Source organism: Salvia miltiorrhiza, chromosome 1 (assembly GCF_028751815.1).
Source record: "Salvia miltiorrhiza cultivar Shanhuang (shh) chromosome 1, IMPLAD_Smil_shh, whole genome shotgun sequence".
NCBI lineage: Eukaryota > Viridiplantae > Streptophyta > Magnoliopsida > Lamiales > Lamiaceae > Salvia > Salvia miltiorrhiza.
Window position 1 is genome coordinate 44474640 of NC_080387.1, and position 16416 is coordinate 44491055.

The 16416-nt window shown below is 33.5% G+C and overlaps 1 protein-coding gene and 1 long non-coding RNA gene across 3 annotated transcripts; one reads left to right on the top strand and one right to left on the bottom strand.

The window, feature by feature from the left end:
- The first annotated feature begins 9106 nt into the window (after nt 1–9106).
- On the top strand, nt 9107–15105 carry LOC130985176 (serine/threonine-protein kinase CTR1). Of its 2 annotated transcripts, XM_057908001.1 has the most exons (15): nt 9107–9697; nt 10356–10770; nt 10858–10989; nt 11058–11162; nt 11493–12078; nt 12221–12261; nt 12359–12427; nt 12512–12612; nt 12753–12831; nt 12942–13040; nt 13122–13190; nt 13286–13335; nt 14243–14324; nt 14416–14510; nt 14611–15105. In XM_057908001.1, exons 1-15 carry the CDS (start codon nt 9396–9398, stop codon nt 14714–14716), a joined length of 2331 nt encoding a protein of 776 aa, XP_057763984.1. In that variant the 5' UTR covers nt 9107–9395; the 3' UTR covers nt 14717–15105. The 2 variants fall into 2 exon arrangements, with proteins under 2 accessions (XP_057763984.1, XP_057763990.1); XM_057908007.1 differs by lacking the exon at nt 9107–9697 and having other exon boundaries at nt 10355–10573.
- Nucleotides 14608–15818, bottom strand: LOC130985189 (uncharacterized). Its single transcript, XR_009088916.1, has 2 exons — nt 14816–15818; nt 14608–14773 (listed from the first exon to the last, which is right to left on the bottom strand). It is a non-coding gene; the product is annotated as an uncharacterized LOC130985189 (long non-coding RNA).
- Between the last annotated feature and the right edge of the window lie 598 nt (nt 15819–16416).

Genomic DNA, 16416 nt, shown 5'->3' on the forward strand with positions numbered 1-16416 from the left:
TCATATGAATTAGTTTTCATTTTTGTCTTTTTCATTTGATTTAAATATCACAATTTTTTTTTGACAAAATTTAAATGTCACAAATTGAAATAACACAATTACTTGAATTTAAATTGCATTAATTTAATTTAAATGACACTTATTTAAATAGAAAATTTCCTTAAATTTAAATTACATTAATTTAAATTATTAAAATTAAAGTAATTAAGAAAACTGAAAAATAAAATAATTAAAAAGTTAAATGGATGATTTTAAAGTTTAGCAAAAATACAAGCTAATTTTCAAAAGCCGAAACTGTAAATTAGATCAACAAGCCCCTTAGTTTCTCTATTTTCAAAGCCCTAAAATCATCATTTATCTCTCTTCAAAAGCGGCTCCACCATCTTCTTCTTCCCATCTTTCCTGCGGCTGCTTTATGTATGTATTTTCCTCTTTTTTTTCTTTCTTTTTTTAAAATTTTAGCGGGTGTGTTACACGCACATGCCTTAAACACGCAATGAGCCAAGCTCATCTGAATGAGTCGCGACTCCAGTCCCCTCTGTCTGCATCGAGTGGCTCATCGCCAAAATCGACTCGAGCCGACGATGAGCCATTACCCATGTTCATGCACAAGGTACGCAGACCTAACATAAACACTTTCAATTAGACATGGCCACGGTTCGATTTCTGATTTCAAAAACTAGAACCGAAACCGAATTGGAAATTAACCCTTACGGTTTTGGTTCGAACCGTGAAAACCGTCCGATAATTATTTTTGTTTTTTGAATTTTTTATGTAATTTGTATTGTTTTATGTATTTTGTGTAAAATTTAATGAAATTTGCTTTAATAAAATAAAATGCACAAGAAAATATAAATTCCATAATTACTTTATTTTCTAAATTGAACTTATAATTCAAAGTTACACCTTACAACTCTTATAAATACAATTTACAAATTACAACTTTTGGATGCTAAAATAAAATTAAGGAAACTTAATTTACAACTTGTAATTTGGGGAAAAAAGAAATAAAGGAAATCGGACTTGAGCTTAATTATAACATTTAAGTTATAATTGAGTTGCTTACGTATCCCGAAGGAATCAAAGTTCATGTAGTTCTCTTACCTTCGTCTTACCTTTGGTGACACCACATAATCATGAAGTCTTCTACATGTCGAAGTCGAAGTCATCGTCGAAGTGTTCGCCTTCGGTGCATTGAGATGACTCGCTCGCATCGGTGGTGTCGCCTTCGGTCGTGGATATGGGGTACTCTACGAACAAATCATCTCATTTGTTTTCTTGCTCTCTTGCTTCGGCTAATGTATGATATTTGAGCAATAGTTGGACTTCAAGATTATGCGGTGTCATTTGATATCTTCGTTCGTCGAGCATGTATCCCGTTTCGCTAAAAGCTTGCTCGACCGCTACAGTTGATGCCGAGACGAAAAAGATCTCTTTCGCCATGATTGCAAGGATGGGGTATCGTCCTTGCTTCATTGACCATCAATTTAACACGTCCACATCATTTGACCCTACATTGAGTAATACACCCCCCCTCTGGCTCCCTAAGGTATTTTTCTAGTTCGGAGAATTGTGGTTGATTATTATTATGACCTTTGTTTGCGAAAAAAAAATTGAAGCATAAGACTCACTTGAGTACTAATGTCAAATTCAAGAGGAAGGCCCACTACTCCTAACAGTTTGTTTACGTGTAATATTTGCACTATATTTTGAAGTAAAATCTTGAAAAAGATTTTGTGAATCACAATAAAGACTAGTTTTGACATCCAAAAAATTTGGCAAATCTAAAGCTTCTTAAGTAAGACCCTCACAATATTTATATCTCGAAAAAATTGATAATAAATTTCTAAAAGACTGCACACACCTTCGTATTTAAAAGACGGATCTAAACATTTACAATTAAAAAAACAAATGGAATATATTTAAAATATTTTAACCATTTAATAATCGTAAGTGTAACGGGTTTTTGTAAATTTTCTTTAGTACTACAATGTGCAAATTGAGCTAAAATCATGGTACAATGGACAAGAACACGTGAGCAATAAAATCATATAATTCACTTCACTTGGAAAATAATTGTACTAATAAATCCTTAAATTTGTATGTCATATGTTGAATTCCACCTAGTGCACACGTCTATGTTAAAGCACTTGCTGCGTCCAGTTTGAGCTTTACAAAATTTTAACCACAACCTATGTAATTTTTGTTTATCACGTAATAATTCAACAACTTTCCTAGTTGGTTTTATTGATCTCTCTAAATTCTTAAGGTCATCTTGAACACGCAAATTTAATATATGAGTTATGCAACGAGTATGAAAATATTTACCTTGTAAAGTGGGATTACATGCAGCAATTAAAGAAAGTACATTAGCGGTATTGACACTTGCATTGTCAAAATAAATTGATTTTTTTTTCAGTAATCTTAAATTATTGCAAAGAGCAATATTTTCGGCGGTATGAGCACAATTAATTTTTTTAAAAGCAATAACCCGTTTGTTCAAATTCCATTGCAAATCAACCCAATGAACAATCATACCCATGTAAGAATTATGTTGCAATGCACATGTCCAAATATCGGAACAAACCGAAGTTCTATGTGGTAAACTAGTTAAAACACTTCGTAGTTGAATTTTATATCTTCTAACTAATTTAACTATGGTCCGAGTCATAGTTGTAAGTGGTATTCTTTTAGCTAAAGGATTATATGCTAATTTCATAGAATTCTCAAAATTCATGCTATCGGCAAATTGAAAAGCAAGAGTTTTCGTACTAACAAATTTAGCCATAACGTCCCTAGCAATAATATCATTAAACTTAAAAAGAGAGATTTCGAACGTACCTTGCGCGCCGGGGTTGGAGGTAAGTTGCGTTTGTTTACCTATGTTGGGAGGATGCACATTCTTAATGTGCTTGTTGTAGGTGCCATAGCCGTTCCCCGTGTTGAAAACGTAGGATTTGCCACAAAGGTTGCAAACGGCCTTCGTGATTGTTTTGCCGCTATCGAGATCTCTAACTTGTACTTTTTTAAAGTACACCGTGAAGATGTTGGAACGTGGAGCTCGTTCCTTCCTCCCCACCGTTTGTCGAGACCGGTGGTCCGATCCAAACTCGTCCATCTCGTCCTCCAAATCAATGGCCTCGACATCGTCTTGTTGCCCTTGGTACGTGGATGGAATTTCTTCATCGTCTTGTTGTTGAGCAAGGTGTGCCGCCATTTCCGCATCGACTTAGATTTGTGCCTCCTCCATTTCTTCACGTTCACGACGATTGGGCACCCTTCAGACAATAGAATAAGGATCCTCACTTATGTTGATTCGTCGGGATCTTCTCGAATAACAACACCACGGAGACGACGAGGGCCTCATGGTCTATTTCCAATGGTAGCATCGTAGTCAATATGATTTTTGCCCTTACCACTACGACCACCGGAACCGGAAGAAGCCATTTGTAGTGAGGATGGAAAATTAAAGATGATAATAGAAGAAGGAAGAGTAGTAGAGAGAGCTTTATTAATGTGAGAAATAGTGTAGAGAGAGCTTTAGTATAAAGAGTAATAGAGATAGAGCTTTAGTATAGAGAAATGCAAAGAAAGAGTAGAAAGATGATAGTTATTGGTGTAAGAAAATAATGGGGATTGGGGGGGGGGTATTTATAGGAGTAAGGTCCGGTGAATTTGGGGAAATGAGTGTTGAAGGCTTCAAATTTGAAATTCAAATCCAATGCCTAAGCATAGCCTGCAAAGTTAAAAATCTGTCATGCATCCATCTGTACAATCTGCATGCACGCAGCTAGCAGGCCCACCACGCGTTCCCAGGCGGTTCCACGGTTCTCGATTCTAACCGTGGAACCGTCGGTTCAAGTTCAAATGCGGTTCCTCCACGGTTCTCGATTCCACGGTTCGGTTTCGGTTCCGAATCGGTAACCGACGGTTTGCGGAAATGATACCGTAACCGAACCGACCGAGCACTGTTTCGGAACTGTTTTATACGGGAACCGTTTTATACGGTTTCGATTCCAGAACCGTCCCAGACGATCCGATTTCCCGATTCGATTCCCGATTCTGATTTTTTTGAGCACCTCTACTTTCAATCACTTATACGTTGTTTATGATTTTCTCTTCAAAAACCTTCTATAGCTTAAAATCCTTGGACACATAGTTGACTTAAGCATCATAGTCTCTCCGTCGAGGATCCCTCCCAACTTGTTTTTCAAATCTATTTTGGAAGGTTGAAGATCCTGGAAGTCGATTTGTGCACCTTATACTAATTTATCTATTTCGAGCCCCTCTTCTATCCACTTTTTTTAAGATAGTTAATCTCATATAGGTGTGAGATTTTAATCCGAATTTTATAATAATATTTTAATGAAAAAGAAGTCTAAATTATAGGAAAAGTGAGAAAGAAGTCATGTGATAGCACTCAAAAATGAAAATCATAATGGAGATAATTAATGGAAAAGTAGAAACCCAATGAAAATTTTGAGCCTACGTATTAGCTAGCCATCATTTTCAGCCTACGCATAATTGAGTACAAGCAACTTAATTTATCCGTTCCAAAAATTATAAACTTCGGTTTTTAGGTCCACCTGAAAATGAGAGCATACGGGAAGGGATTAAAATGTCAATACTTTTATATAAATTGCACATATCAAATTAAGCCAGATTTTGGAATTAAAACTATATATGAATCTCATGGACCCATATTGAGTTTGTGGCTTGAACTTGAATTGCTTGTATAAAAATAGATAAATTCTACTATAAATCTATTTATTATATAAAAACACAGTTTGTGGTAAAATAGTAATTAAAGAATCATGTTAAGGATATTTACGAAATTCAACAAATTATAATTTTATATATTTCCTCTTTCATCTCTCATCTCTCCTCTTTCATCACACGATTTCTTTCAATTTTTCATACATACTTTTTTTTTCTCTCTCTCTCATATTCTCTTTTTCATATTATTGTGATTTTTAAAAAAAAATCAAATTTTATTTAAAAAAATATTCATTATATATATCTTAAATTAAAGATAAATGCAAGATCTTTAATTTTGTATAAAAATTATCAAATATGAATTTAAAATAAATAAATTATTATATTTTAAAATTTTAAGATGTTTATTTTGTCTCTCTCCTCTTTTTTTAATCAAATTTTCATATTTTTTTGTCTTTTCTTATTTATATGGTTGTTTTAAGGTTGTCGTTATTATTAATATTTTGTCTCTCTCCTTCTCTACTACAAAATTTTGTTTCTACTCTCTTCTCTTTTGATAAAAAAAATAAATATCATTGAAAAATTATATTTATATGTTGAATTATTTTATTAAGCATAACATAAAGATACATTTAATTCTTTTGTGGAAATATCACATCTCCTTAATACTAAACAAACGTTTACTTTTTCTATTTGGTTTACTATTGTATATAAATTTAGTGGCCTTTGCACATCAATTTTGAAATATTTATTAAAATTATCCAATTATTATATATTTTTTGTTTTGCATACTCGCTTATTTTTTGGTCAAATTTTGTGCTGAAATACTATATGAAATCCTACGTACCATATTTGTTGATTACTAATACAATGTTAATTTAGGCATATTAAAACAATGTCATTTACGTTTAAAATTAGCATCTAACTAAATAAATTAAGAATAGAAGTATTAAATTGAGAGAAAGCGAGATGAATGAAGCTGATGAGAGAAAATGACAAGAAGTAATCCAAGAAACCAAAATAATAGATAGAAACTCTTTTTGCTACAAAAAATATGATTAAATAAGGATTATGAGAAAACAAAAATAGGAATTAAAATAATTTTAGGGTTTTTAATTGTCTAACAGCTTGAAACGACGTTGTTTCCATCCAACTGACGTTATATCTATTTTGCACACAATCATATTTATGTCAAGTTGGGATTATATGAAAAATAGAATTTTAAAAATAATTTTGTTTTATGATTGTGAATGAAGGTATTTAATTACATTATAATAATAATGTGTGATGTCAATTGCCATTATAAGTAATTTAAATAGTTTACAAATAATTATAAATATACTTTTATATACCATGTTCAAAATTATAATCAATAAAATTTTATAAACTTTGAAATGATACCTTTTTAGCAAAAAAATGATTTTAGAAATATATTTAAATAAGTATGTTTGAAGGAGAAAGCTAAAGCAAAATGATATATTTCATTTTTATTGGGATTTATTTTTTGGCATCAAATAATTATTCAATTCTTTTATTAGTATTCTAAAAAATTCTAATAATATAATTTATTTTCCTACTGATCAATTGGAGCTTTTCTAATAAGATAACATAGGTAATGAGCTAACTTAGAAAAAATAATTTTATGCATGATTAGCTCATGTTTTAAAAATATATATTGTGATGTGAATACTTTTTTTTATTATTATTTCTTCGTTTCTTTTAATTAGAATGATGTGTTTATTCTATAATTTTAGGGAAGAAAACAAAGTTTTCCATCAAATAAGTGGAAAATTAAAATTGATACTTTTGAAAATTATAAAATAAAATTAAGGATCTTTACTGAGTAATTGATTTAGATTATTTTAATTTTTTAAGAAAAAATAATTTACATTTACTTATATTCTAACTATATTTAATATTTATTTTTTTATTAATTTGATACATCATTTAATTTTTTTATAAATTAATATGATTAAATAAAGAAATTTAAAGGTCGCGCCACATGGGGCTCGAACTCAAAACCTTCGGTTTTAGACATTAGTCCCTAATCACTTAGCCGATACACACACTACATATCGTTTAATTTTGATGCAAAGCTATATTCGTCGTGCATCGCACGGGCGAGTGTACTAGTTAAAAGAGAAAATAAAAGAGTTCGCAAATACCCTATATATACCCGGAGGAGATTATACAGACAAAATTCTATGAATTAACTTGGTTATTTAGTTATTATCTTATTATATTAACTTGGATCGCTTGTACAGTAATTTAGATTTTGACATTATTGTTTGAAAATTAAATTAATTGTTTAGTTGTATAATACTCCATTACAACTAACTTTTCTAACATAGTTTTCCCTAATAAATTAAATCCAAGCTAATTCAAAATGCATATAATTTAGTATATTATTATTCTTTTTGGGAGGAGAAAATGCATGTATATATGTAGGGGCGGACACAGGTCACAGGGTGCTAGGGCCAGTTGAAGTAGCTCCAATTAAAAATTTCACCTTATATTTTATATATATGCTATATATTTTAAAATAGTAACACCTAGCTCTTGTGTCATTGAAATATTTCGATTATAGCTCCCCAAAACTAATTTTATGTGTTCACCCCTACATGCTATCAAAGATGTGCTTGAAATAGGTTTACGTATATTTGATTTCATTTTCTTATAGTATTTATCAATTTATGACAATAAAGACAGAACTAGCCTTTTAAGGGATATGATGTAGATCAAATTTACTATTGGCAGACATGATTTAAGTAATTTTTTGTACGAAAATATTAATTAAATTAATAAATTACGTACGAAAGTTATATGAGTAAATTTAACTATGAACTAATAGAAAATATTAAATTACGTACGAATATATTAAATTGGTCGGTTGAACACATATTGTTTCTATGTTTTATTTTCGTACGTAATTTAATACTTTATACTTTGTTTGTATATTTAGTAAGCCGACAAATGAGTTTTAGTTGGGTGTTTTTTTTTTTTTTTTTCCGAAAGGAATTTCAAACTTTTTCCCATACCTAAGATTAACATTATATTATTTTTTTATTATGGGAATCAAATTTCAGTATTTTTTTTAATTACAAGAGACATCTAATATATAATCAAATCAGTAACCCGCACGCATGCAGGACTTTTTAATATTAAATTCGACTTGATTCATTATAAATCCAACAAATTTAGTACATATTGTTACTAGATTTTATTTTCATACATAATTTAATATTTTATACTTTGTAAATATATTAATTAAGCACAAAAATTAGTTTTTTTTTTTAAGAAAAGCACAAAAACGAGTTTTAATTTGTCAATATTTTACTCAATTTGATTCGTCACAAATTCATACATGCGCCGTTGCACATTTCTTTATTCCATCTCTTCGGACTTTTTTTTTACTAAATCAAGCTCGAGCTTGATTCCCATCTGTTTGGACTTGAGCACATTTCTATTTATTTTATATTGCTGATCTTTTCTTAGGAAAAAAAAAAGCCGATCCAGATAAACAAATTGGTAAATATGCACGGCCTTCTTAAGTAAATATTAGGGTAAATTGTTGCCATATACACTAAGTTTTGACAAATTTCGATTTCACACATAATCTTTAAAATTTGAAAAAAAAACATAAAGTTTATTTTTTTTATTTTTCCCTAAATTTTTTAAAAAATTGCTATTACAACCTACAAAAGAAGTTCACAAACAATCAAACATTAATTCACAAAAAAATAAAAATAAATTATAGTAACAGATTATTGGAGTGTTTTATTTCAAATTTCAAAAATTTTGTGCAAAACTAAAAATTTATTTTCATTTTCTTGTGGATTAATGTTTGATTGGGAGGGAAATTTTTATTTTTATATTAAATTATTGAATTATGGAGTTTATTAAATGCATTATATGTACGAACTATGAGCTTTTTACGTTAAGATATAGAGACATTTCTTTTTATTTAAGAAAAATTTAAATTATAAAAAACAAATTAAATCCTACTAATACATTTGATTTCAAATTTCAAAGATTATATATAAAATCAAAATTCCTCCAAACATGCATTTTACGACAACATTTCCTAAAATTGGGATAATTTCTATAGATAGCAAATTCTATGATTGCGAGGCGTAAAGGAACCGATTGGATACATAATCGGAAACGATGTTTGTAAACAAAATACATTGTCAGCGACACATGTGACATAGAAAGACTTATATGGCCAATTTTAAAAGTTCAATATCCGTTTTCAACCTTATCCCACTTATGTTATACGTGTCAAATATAGCAATAAAATTGATAATTAAAAATTATATTCATCTCCCATTGGTAGAAAGTCCAATGTTTTTTTTTTTTGATGAAATTACATTATAAATAAGAATGTCCAACGCCTAACCGGGTCGGATCCGATCCGATCCGTAAAATGGTTGAAGGCCGTAATTACCGAAATTGTCCCTTTCAATAGGTTCGTTGCTGTAATTAGGCGGCAGAAGCCACGCGGCGGAAATCGGTTTGCCCCACGACCAATGCAAAATTTTAAATTTAGAAATAATGCTCTTCCATTTATTTTTATTTTTTTAAATTAAATACTGAATAGTTTTCTTCTACAAAAACCTTGAGGCGATGTCCCCCACCCGCCCATATGCACTTTCTGCTCAACCACCCTCCTCACCGCCATGGACGGCGGAGGCCAGTCATCGGAGAGATTCCTCAGAGCTCTATTGGATCGCTTCGAGAGCCTGGAGGCGAGCCACGAGAAGCTCAAGGAGCAGTTCCAAGTTGTCGTGCACGAGAAGGCCACCGGCGCCGCCGCTAGAGAGAGGGAGGCGCCGTCGGATTCCGGCGGCTCCAGGCGGTATCCCGGCTGGGGCGAAATGCCGGGGGCCTACTTCTCTGAGAGTCCGCACAAGAGGGTGTTGGAGTACATGGGTCATGCACTTCACGTCAGCAGAGTTGGCTCCGGCGAGATCATTTATTGGTATTATTTTTCGATCGCGCTAGTTAGCTGCATCAATTCGATGAAATTTTGCAAAATGAATAGTCTGTTGACGTTGATTGTTTGATTTGTTGGTTTTAGTTTGTTTAATACGGCTATTTGGAGTTGGTTTGAATTAGGTCAAATCTGGTTGGGGATGTCTTAATGCATTTCGGTTCGGTAGAAATAAAGAATATTTAATGTCGAGCCTGAATATTTCGTGCCTTACATATATAGTGTTTGGGATAAACTATATCAAAAGAACTTAATATTGTAGTATGAATCTTTGGGTATTGATTTTTTATGTGAAGTATAAGAACTTGGATCTTTGTATCTGAGAAATCTGCAACATTGATTTTATGCGAAGTATAGCAGCAGCAGTTAATATGTTTAGTTTCACCATTTATATGTCTTCTCATGGTACAAAAACTATAGACTACGGTTATTTGAATTAGTTGAAATATGAAGTATATGGAACATGTTCAGCTAGTCGCAATCAAAATCCTCTAAAACTGGGAATAGGTGCTAAAAATGTGGAGGATATTTACTCATTGTTCTATTTATTGAATCTGTGAACCTCCGACATTCTTATGCCAATAAAGCGTACAAGCATTTGCTGCACATATTGTATAGAATAAGGGGGAAAATTTTCATGTTGCAGGAATCGTGCTGCCGAAAAGCTGTTTGGGTATAAAGACTATGAAGTAGTAGGACAGGGAGCTATTGAACTACTTTTTGAAGAAGAACATCGTAATTTAGTTCTGGCAATCATTGAGAGGATGAGAATAGGAGAATCTTGGTCAGGGCAACTCCCTCTAAGGAAGCGATCTGGTCAAAGTTTCATTGCACTAGTTACAAAGAGCCCATTATATGAGGATGGTGAGCTTACCGGAATAGTTACTGTATCAAGTGATGCTGCTGTGTTTAATAGGACGAACTCGGGAAATATGAGAACACGCCAAGATAATGCTAATGAACAATCTAAATTTCGTAGAATAAATTTGAAGAACATCCAGTGGCATCAACGGCCACAAATTGCAGGAGTGCCCTACCTTGCATCTTCTGTTTCGAATTTGGTGCTTACATTATGCCCCTATGTGTCTTTTTGCCTCATGTTTTGTCCTCCTTCTCGCATACATTAGACTTTTTTGATAATTGGTCAGGCCTCCAAAGTTTTATCTCGGACACGAGGGAATGCCCCCTCCTCCTCTGATACATGTAGAAGTACAAGGGATGGAGAGGAAGCAGAAGCAGAAAGTCACGACACAAGAGCAGATAGACCACCAAGAGCCCCTGTGAGTATTAGTTAATCAGGTGGTATTGATTTATTAAGAGGGAATGTAAATGAATCGACTATTTGCAGATTGCTAAGGGTGTTTTCGGATTGCCAATAGGGAGGAGTAGAACTGAAGGGTCATGCTTGGAAATGGAAGAAACAGCATCTGAAAATTCTCAGCCTTCAAAAATTGTATACTCTATTCTCCATTTTTCCTAAAATTTTTGCCTACTATCCAATGTTGTCCATTGGCAACATCAGCTTCTCCTCTCTGCCTTATAAGTGCTATTACTTCATTCTGTTATAGCCATGCACCGTATAATTTGTTTCTATAGCATTTTCCAAGAGCAATATCTTTTCTAGCTCAATTTGAGGCCTTTTGCTAACTAATGCTATAGTTGATTTTATATAACAAATTATCTGGTCTGTTCAATCTTTATGTAATATTATCTTGGAGCTTGCTCAGTGGTTGCAATGAACTATATTGTAAATTTCCAATAAGTTCATGTACCTAAACTGCAGGCAGTAAAAATCATAGAGAAGTTGCATATAGGAGCAAGCAGCAACTTGGAGAATGTTGTGGACGAGAGAATACAACAAAATAGTTTGGAAGATAATTCTAGGAGGAAAGAAGCGGCAAATGGGACATGTTCACCAAGACATTCAATGCAGAGTGCTTCTCATTTCCATAGTCTTGATGCCAGCAATAATTCGGTGGATGCTATGAAAGGAACGTCTGATGTTGCAAATAGAAAACAAACGAATTTGCATAGGAATCTCCTCTTTGATAGCGAGAGTTGCCCGGGCGAAGCGTTTTCAGGTGCTCATCAGGGGTGTTTTGAAGTACAAAGACATGCTGATCAGTTGCCTGGAACAAGCCTTCAAGCAAATGGAAACAAGTCCGAAGCCAACTTTCCAAATACAAAGTCACTGAATTTGGAAAATGCGTCTAATGAGCAGTCGGATGCTCAAAAGAATCCAGGTTCCGCAGAGAGTTCTGGCAGTGGAACTGAAAGCTCATCGAGCAAAGGTGAAAATGATCTACCTCTGGTCATCGGTTCTGCGATTCAATGGGAGGATCTACAGTTCAAAGAGGAAATCGGGCAAGGTAAAGTTTAAGGAAATTGTGTTAGAAGCTTATGTATTTCAATGCAAAATTGAGACATATCAGCAGGCCAGAATTGAAGTGATAGATGTCTGATTTCTTGTTTAGTGTATTATTGATTTTGATGAACAGTGTTTCCTTTCAGGTTCTTTTGCAGTTGTGTATCGTGGAATCTGGAATGGATCGGTATGCAGCCGTATCCTTTAGTATCCTAATTACTACAAACAACAGAGGGCTTTCTCATCTCTGAAACTTATTATTCTATTTTCTTCATACTTTTCAGGATGTTGCAGTTAAGGTATACAGCGGTAATCAGTATGATGAGGAGACATTGATTGACTACAAAAAAGAGGTGCATTTTTTCATTATACATCATGCTGTAGTTGTTTTAAGTAACTCATGCAATACTGACTTTAAAGTTCACCATGTTCTTTAGATTGATATTATGAGAAGATTGAGGCATCCAAATGTATTGCTGTTCATGGGAGCATCATGCACGGAGGAAAGAATCGCCATTGTCACTGAATACATGAACAGGTAAGTCCAGCAGAGAGACTAGGGGAGGATGAACCTATTGTATAATCATGGGTCAAACACGATCCCTTTTAAATATGCTTTTGAATTGTTCTTTGCCAATTATGCGACTTTAGCTACATGAGTCTTATGGATATGATCAGGGGGAGTCTCTTTAAAACATTACATAAGAGCAACCAACCGCTGGACATCAGACGTCGTCTGAGGATTGCTCTTGACGTGGTATGTTCTGTTCTCAAGTCGATCATTTTCCCTCAACTTCACTGTATTTTTGGGGCAGCCATGTGTATAAGCTGGTTGAAGTTATTCACTCTCTTTCATCATGGTTACAGGCTAGAGGGATGAACTATTTGCATCACAGAAATCCACCAATAGTGCACAGAGACCTGAAATCTTCAAACCTTCTAGTTGACAAAAGCTGGAACGTCAAGGTATTCATGGGAAAATCTCATTGGATCACATCATTTCACTGCATCCAAGTATTTGGACAAGTCTAAATTACTTCTTTTCAGGTTGGCGACTTCGGCTTATCAAAGCTGAAATATGCAACTTTCTTAACAGCGAGATCTGGAAGAGGCACAGTTAAGATCATTGCTTGTGCCCCCTCTTATTCGATAGTGCTCTATCTCGCTTGAGGCTTTTCTTCACACTTCTGATTTGAGTTCTGTTACTGCAGCCTCAGTGGATGGCCCCTGAAGTCCTTCGGAATGAACCTTCAACAGAAAAGTAATCCACCTAAACTAACTATTTGTAATTGTGTATTTGAATGTACTAATCTCTATGGTATTAATTGAGTTGGACATATTTGGTTGGACAGAAAAGAGTGATATATATCAAACATTACCACGTCTCCTTAGCTAAGGTTTGTAGCACGGTTTAATGGTAAAGCACTACCTTAATCCTGGAGCTGGTTTTGCTTTACATAGTAAAAGTACATTTGCTAGAAAAAGCTAGCTTCAGCAGAACCCTGTATTTTGCAGTTAACACGAAAGCTTCTGTTCTGGAACATTCTCTATTTGTTTCAATTATGCTTCTTTTGAGTTTCTTAGTTTGGCTAAGCTTACTTTAGAGATCTTATAAGATATTTCAAGCGCTTATAAGATGTAATGTCTCAGCAGCTTATAAATTATTGAAGTGTTTGGATGATTCGGCTTATAAGCTAGAGAAAGAAGTGTGAATAATGAAAGGGGAAGGGTACAAGATGGAAATAACAAACGATAGTAGGGTCTTTCTGTAAATGAATTGTTGCATATGAGATCATGAAAAAATAAGATGAGATTGATAAACTTATTGTTTTAGGGAGCTTATAAGCTATTGGAGCTGATCTTTAGATCTTATAAGTTGTTTAGAAGCTTATTTTGCCAAACACATTGTAGGTCTCTTAATTGGTAGATATCAAATATTGGATAAGAGGATCAGCACCCACAAGAAAGCATAATGATTAGTAAACATACAGAAACAAATAAGAATATTGTATAAGAGGATCAGCAGTTCAGCACCCACAAGAAAGCATAATGATTGGTGAACATACATGAAGAAATAAGCAAATTGTAGTCATTATTTCATCTGAGAATCTTAGCATAAAAAGGGTCCTATTGTCTTGAATGATGTATATTCTCGATCTTTTTAACAGGTCGGATGTCTTTAGCTTCGGTGTCATCCTGTGGGAACTAATCACCGAACGTATTCCATGGGTCGACCTGAATTCCTTACAGGTAACTTTTCTCCAAGAAATCCTACCATCACATCATGGCATGCTGTTCTGTTTCTTACCTATCAATTATTTTCTTGTTTGTGTTAATGAAGGTTGTTGGAGTAGTTGGCTTCATGAATAGCAGATTAGATATTCCAAATAACATTGATCCCCATATATCTTCCATCATATCGGAATGTTGGACCAGGTGATCAAACTGTCACGGTTGCTCACATCTGGCTATCAACATTCAACAATGCCAAAATAAACAAATAAAAATGATTTGAGTTTTGTTGAACTTTCTGCAGCAATCCTGAAGATCGGCCGTCATTCAAAGATATGATCCCAAAACTGGCCAACTTAGTAGTTCAAGCAAGTGGTGGAGGTCTGACCAGAGGAGCTTCCCAGCCTTAAATATTTTTCGTGGTTGCGGTGTCGCCGGCTGACCAGAGGAGCACCTGTTTCGTTGCTCTTAACAAGAAAGAAATAGGAATCTGAATGTGTTGTTTCAACAGTAAGTTTTGCTTTTACATGCTTTTCCTTTTCTTTTCTCTTCTCTTCTTTCATGTATTTTGGTGGTTCTTCCCCCCTTGAGCTGTAAAGAGGAATAAGCGACTCCAAAGTGGTGGGGAAAATGCATGAAAATCGAAGGGATAAAAAGATAGATTACATACACTATGAGTAGGATAAATATAGTTTGATACCCAAATTGTTGACGCTTTAATATAAATGCCCGAACTGTACATAATTAGAATTTGATATACGAGTTATCATAAGACTAACTAAGATTTTCTTGGACTTCATTTCTAGTGTTTGGAAAATTATGTGGCTAATGTTGATTTTGACATTGAAATATGGATAAAAAGATGTGGAAAATGTAAATCTCATGTGCCATCGAAATGATATAATTTTGATTAGAAAAAGAAAGTAACTCTCTCTCTCTCTCTCTACAATGCTTTGGGTGGTTCTCCAGTCTCTACAACGTTTTGGGCTTTTCCTTGGTGGTACTTATTTATGCTTATTGGGCTGCCAAAAGCTCTGTTCAAAGATTTTGCAATCTGTTTAAAAAATGAATTCAAATGTAATTATTTTTTTTTGCGTAAAATGTTTGTGGCTGAATGCATGAAATATATTAGTATTAAGAACGAAGAGGTGTGGTGTATGCACATAGAATAGAATAGTGAATAGTGTGGCGTATGCTTGTGTGCATATAGTAGGATTTATTTCCTTTATTCAGATCATAATTATTATACTTTCAACATTATACATAATAAATCAAATGAGTAATATGCCCCCATCAGGTATCTTTCGACCCAAAAAGAAACTCCCACACACAACAAAAATTCACATTAAAACTGCTATTTTCTGAAGGTAAATCCTGCAACTCCCGTTTTTGTCCAACACCTTTCATGATTCGTCAACAACGCCTAGAAAAGAAAAAAAGAGAACTTAAACAATACGAGACGTAAAACACATAAATAGCAAAAAAATACGTATATATATATATATATATGTGTGTGTGTGTGTGTGTGTGTGAAAGGAAGTTGGTCTACATCTGTTGAACACTGAGAGGAAGCAGAGCTAGAGTGAAAATGCGAGACGTTTCAATCTGCATATTTTACCTTTTCTTAAATGTAGCTGTATGCTAGTATTATTATGAAACTCAAAATCCATTTAAATTCATGAACTTAATAAACTCCATACGAAATTAATAAGGGCATCATCAATTGTTAGGACTATTATTATATAGTACCTTTAACACTAAAATAATACAGTATATGGTAAACATTAATCTTGTCTTATAATATCATATGTGACGTGAAGATGGTCGGGTACCGAAAAAAAAAAATATATATATATTAATAAAATGAAAGAAGGCATAGGTAGTGATGAAAAGAGATGCACGTGAACTTTGATACACCAAAATAGTTGTATCAGTGAAACTGTTTCCGTACTTATGCGTTTCTTATTTTGGATGCTGAGTGTGAGTGACACCAATATGATAAAGCCATCATTTATTTCTTCTTAGCTACATTTTCTCATTAAATCAAATCAAAGTTTACCTACTTTTCCTAATTTTCTTTTATCATTCGCGACATGACAATTCAAATAAA

What these genes read in the sequence shown, in the direction of transcription:
- LOC130985176 (XM_057908001.1), top strand. Translation starts at nt 9,396, where the DNA reads ATGGACGGCGGAGGCCAGTCATCGGAGAGATTCCTCAGAGCTCTATTG. An exon ending in TGAGGATTGCTCTTGACGTG is followed by an intron (nt 12,832 to 12,941) that starts GTATGTTCTGTT and finishes TCATGGTTACAG; the next exon opens with GCTAGAGGGATGAACTATTT. An exon ending in CGAGATCTGGAAGAGGCACA is followed by an intron (nt 13,191 to 13,285) that starts GTTAAGATCATT and finishes CTGTTACTGCAG; the next exon opens with CCTCAGTGGATGGCCCCTGA.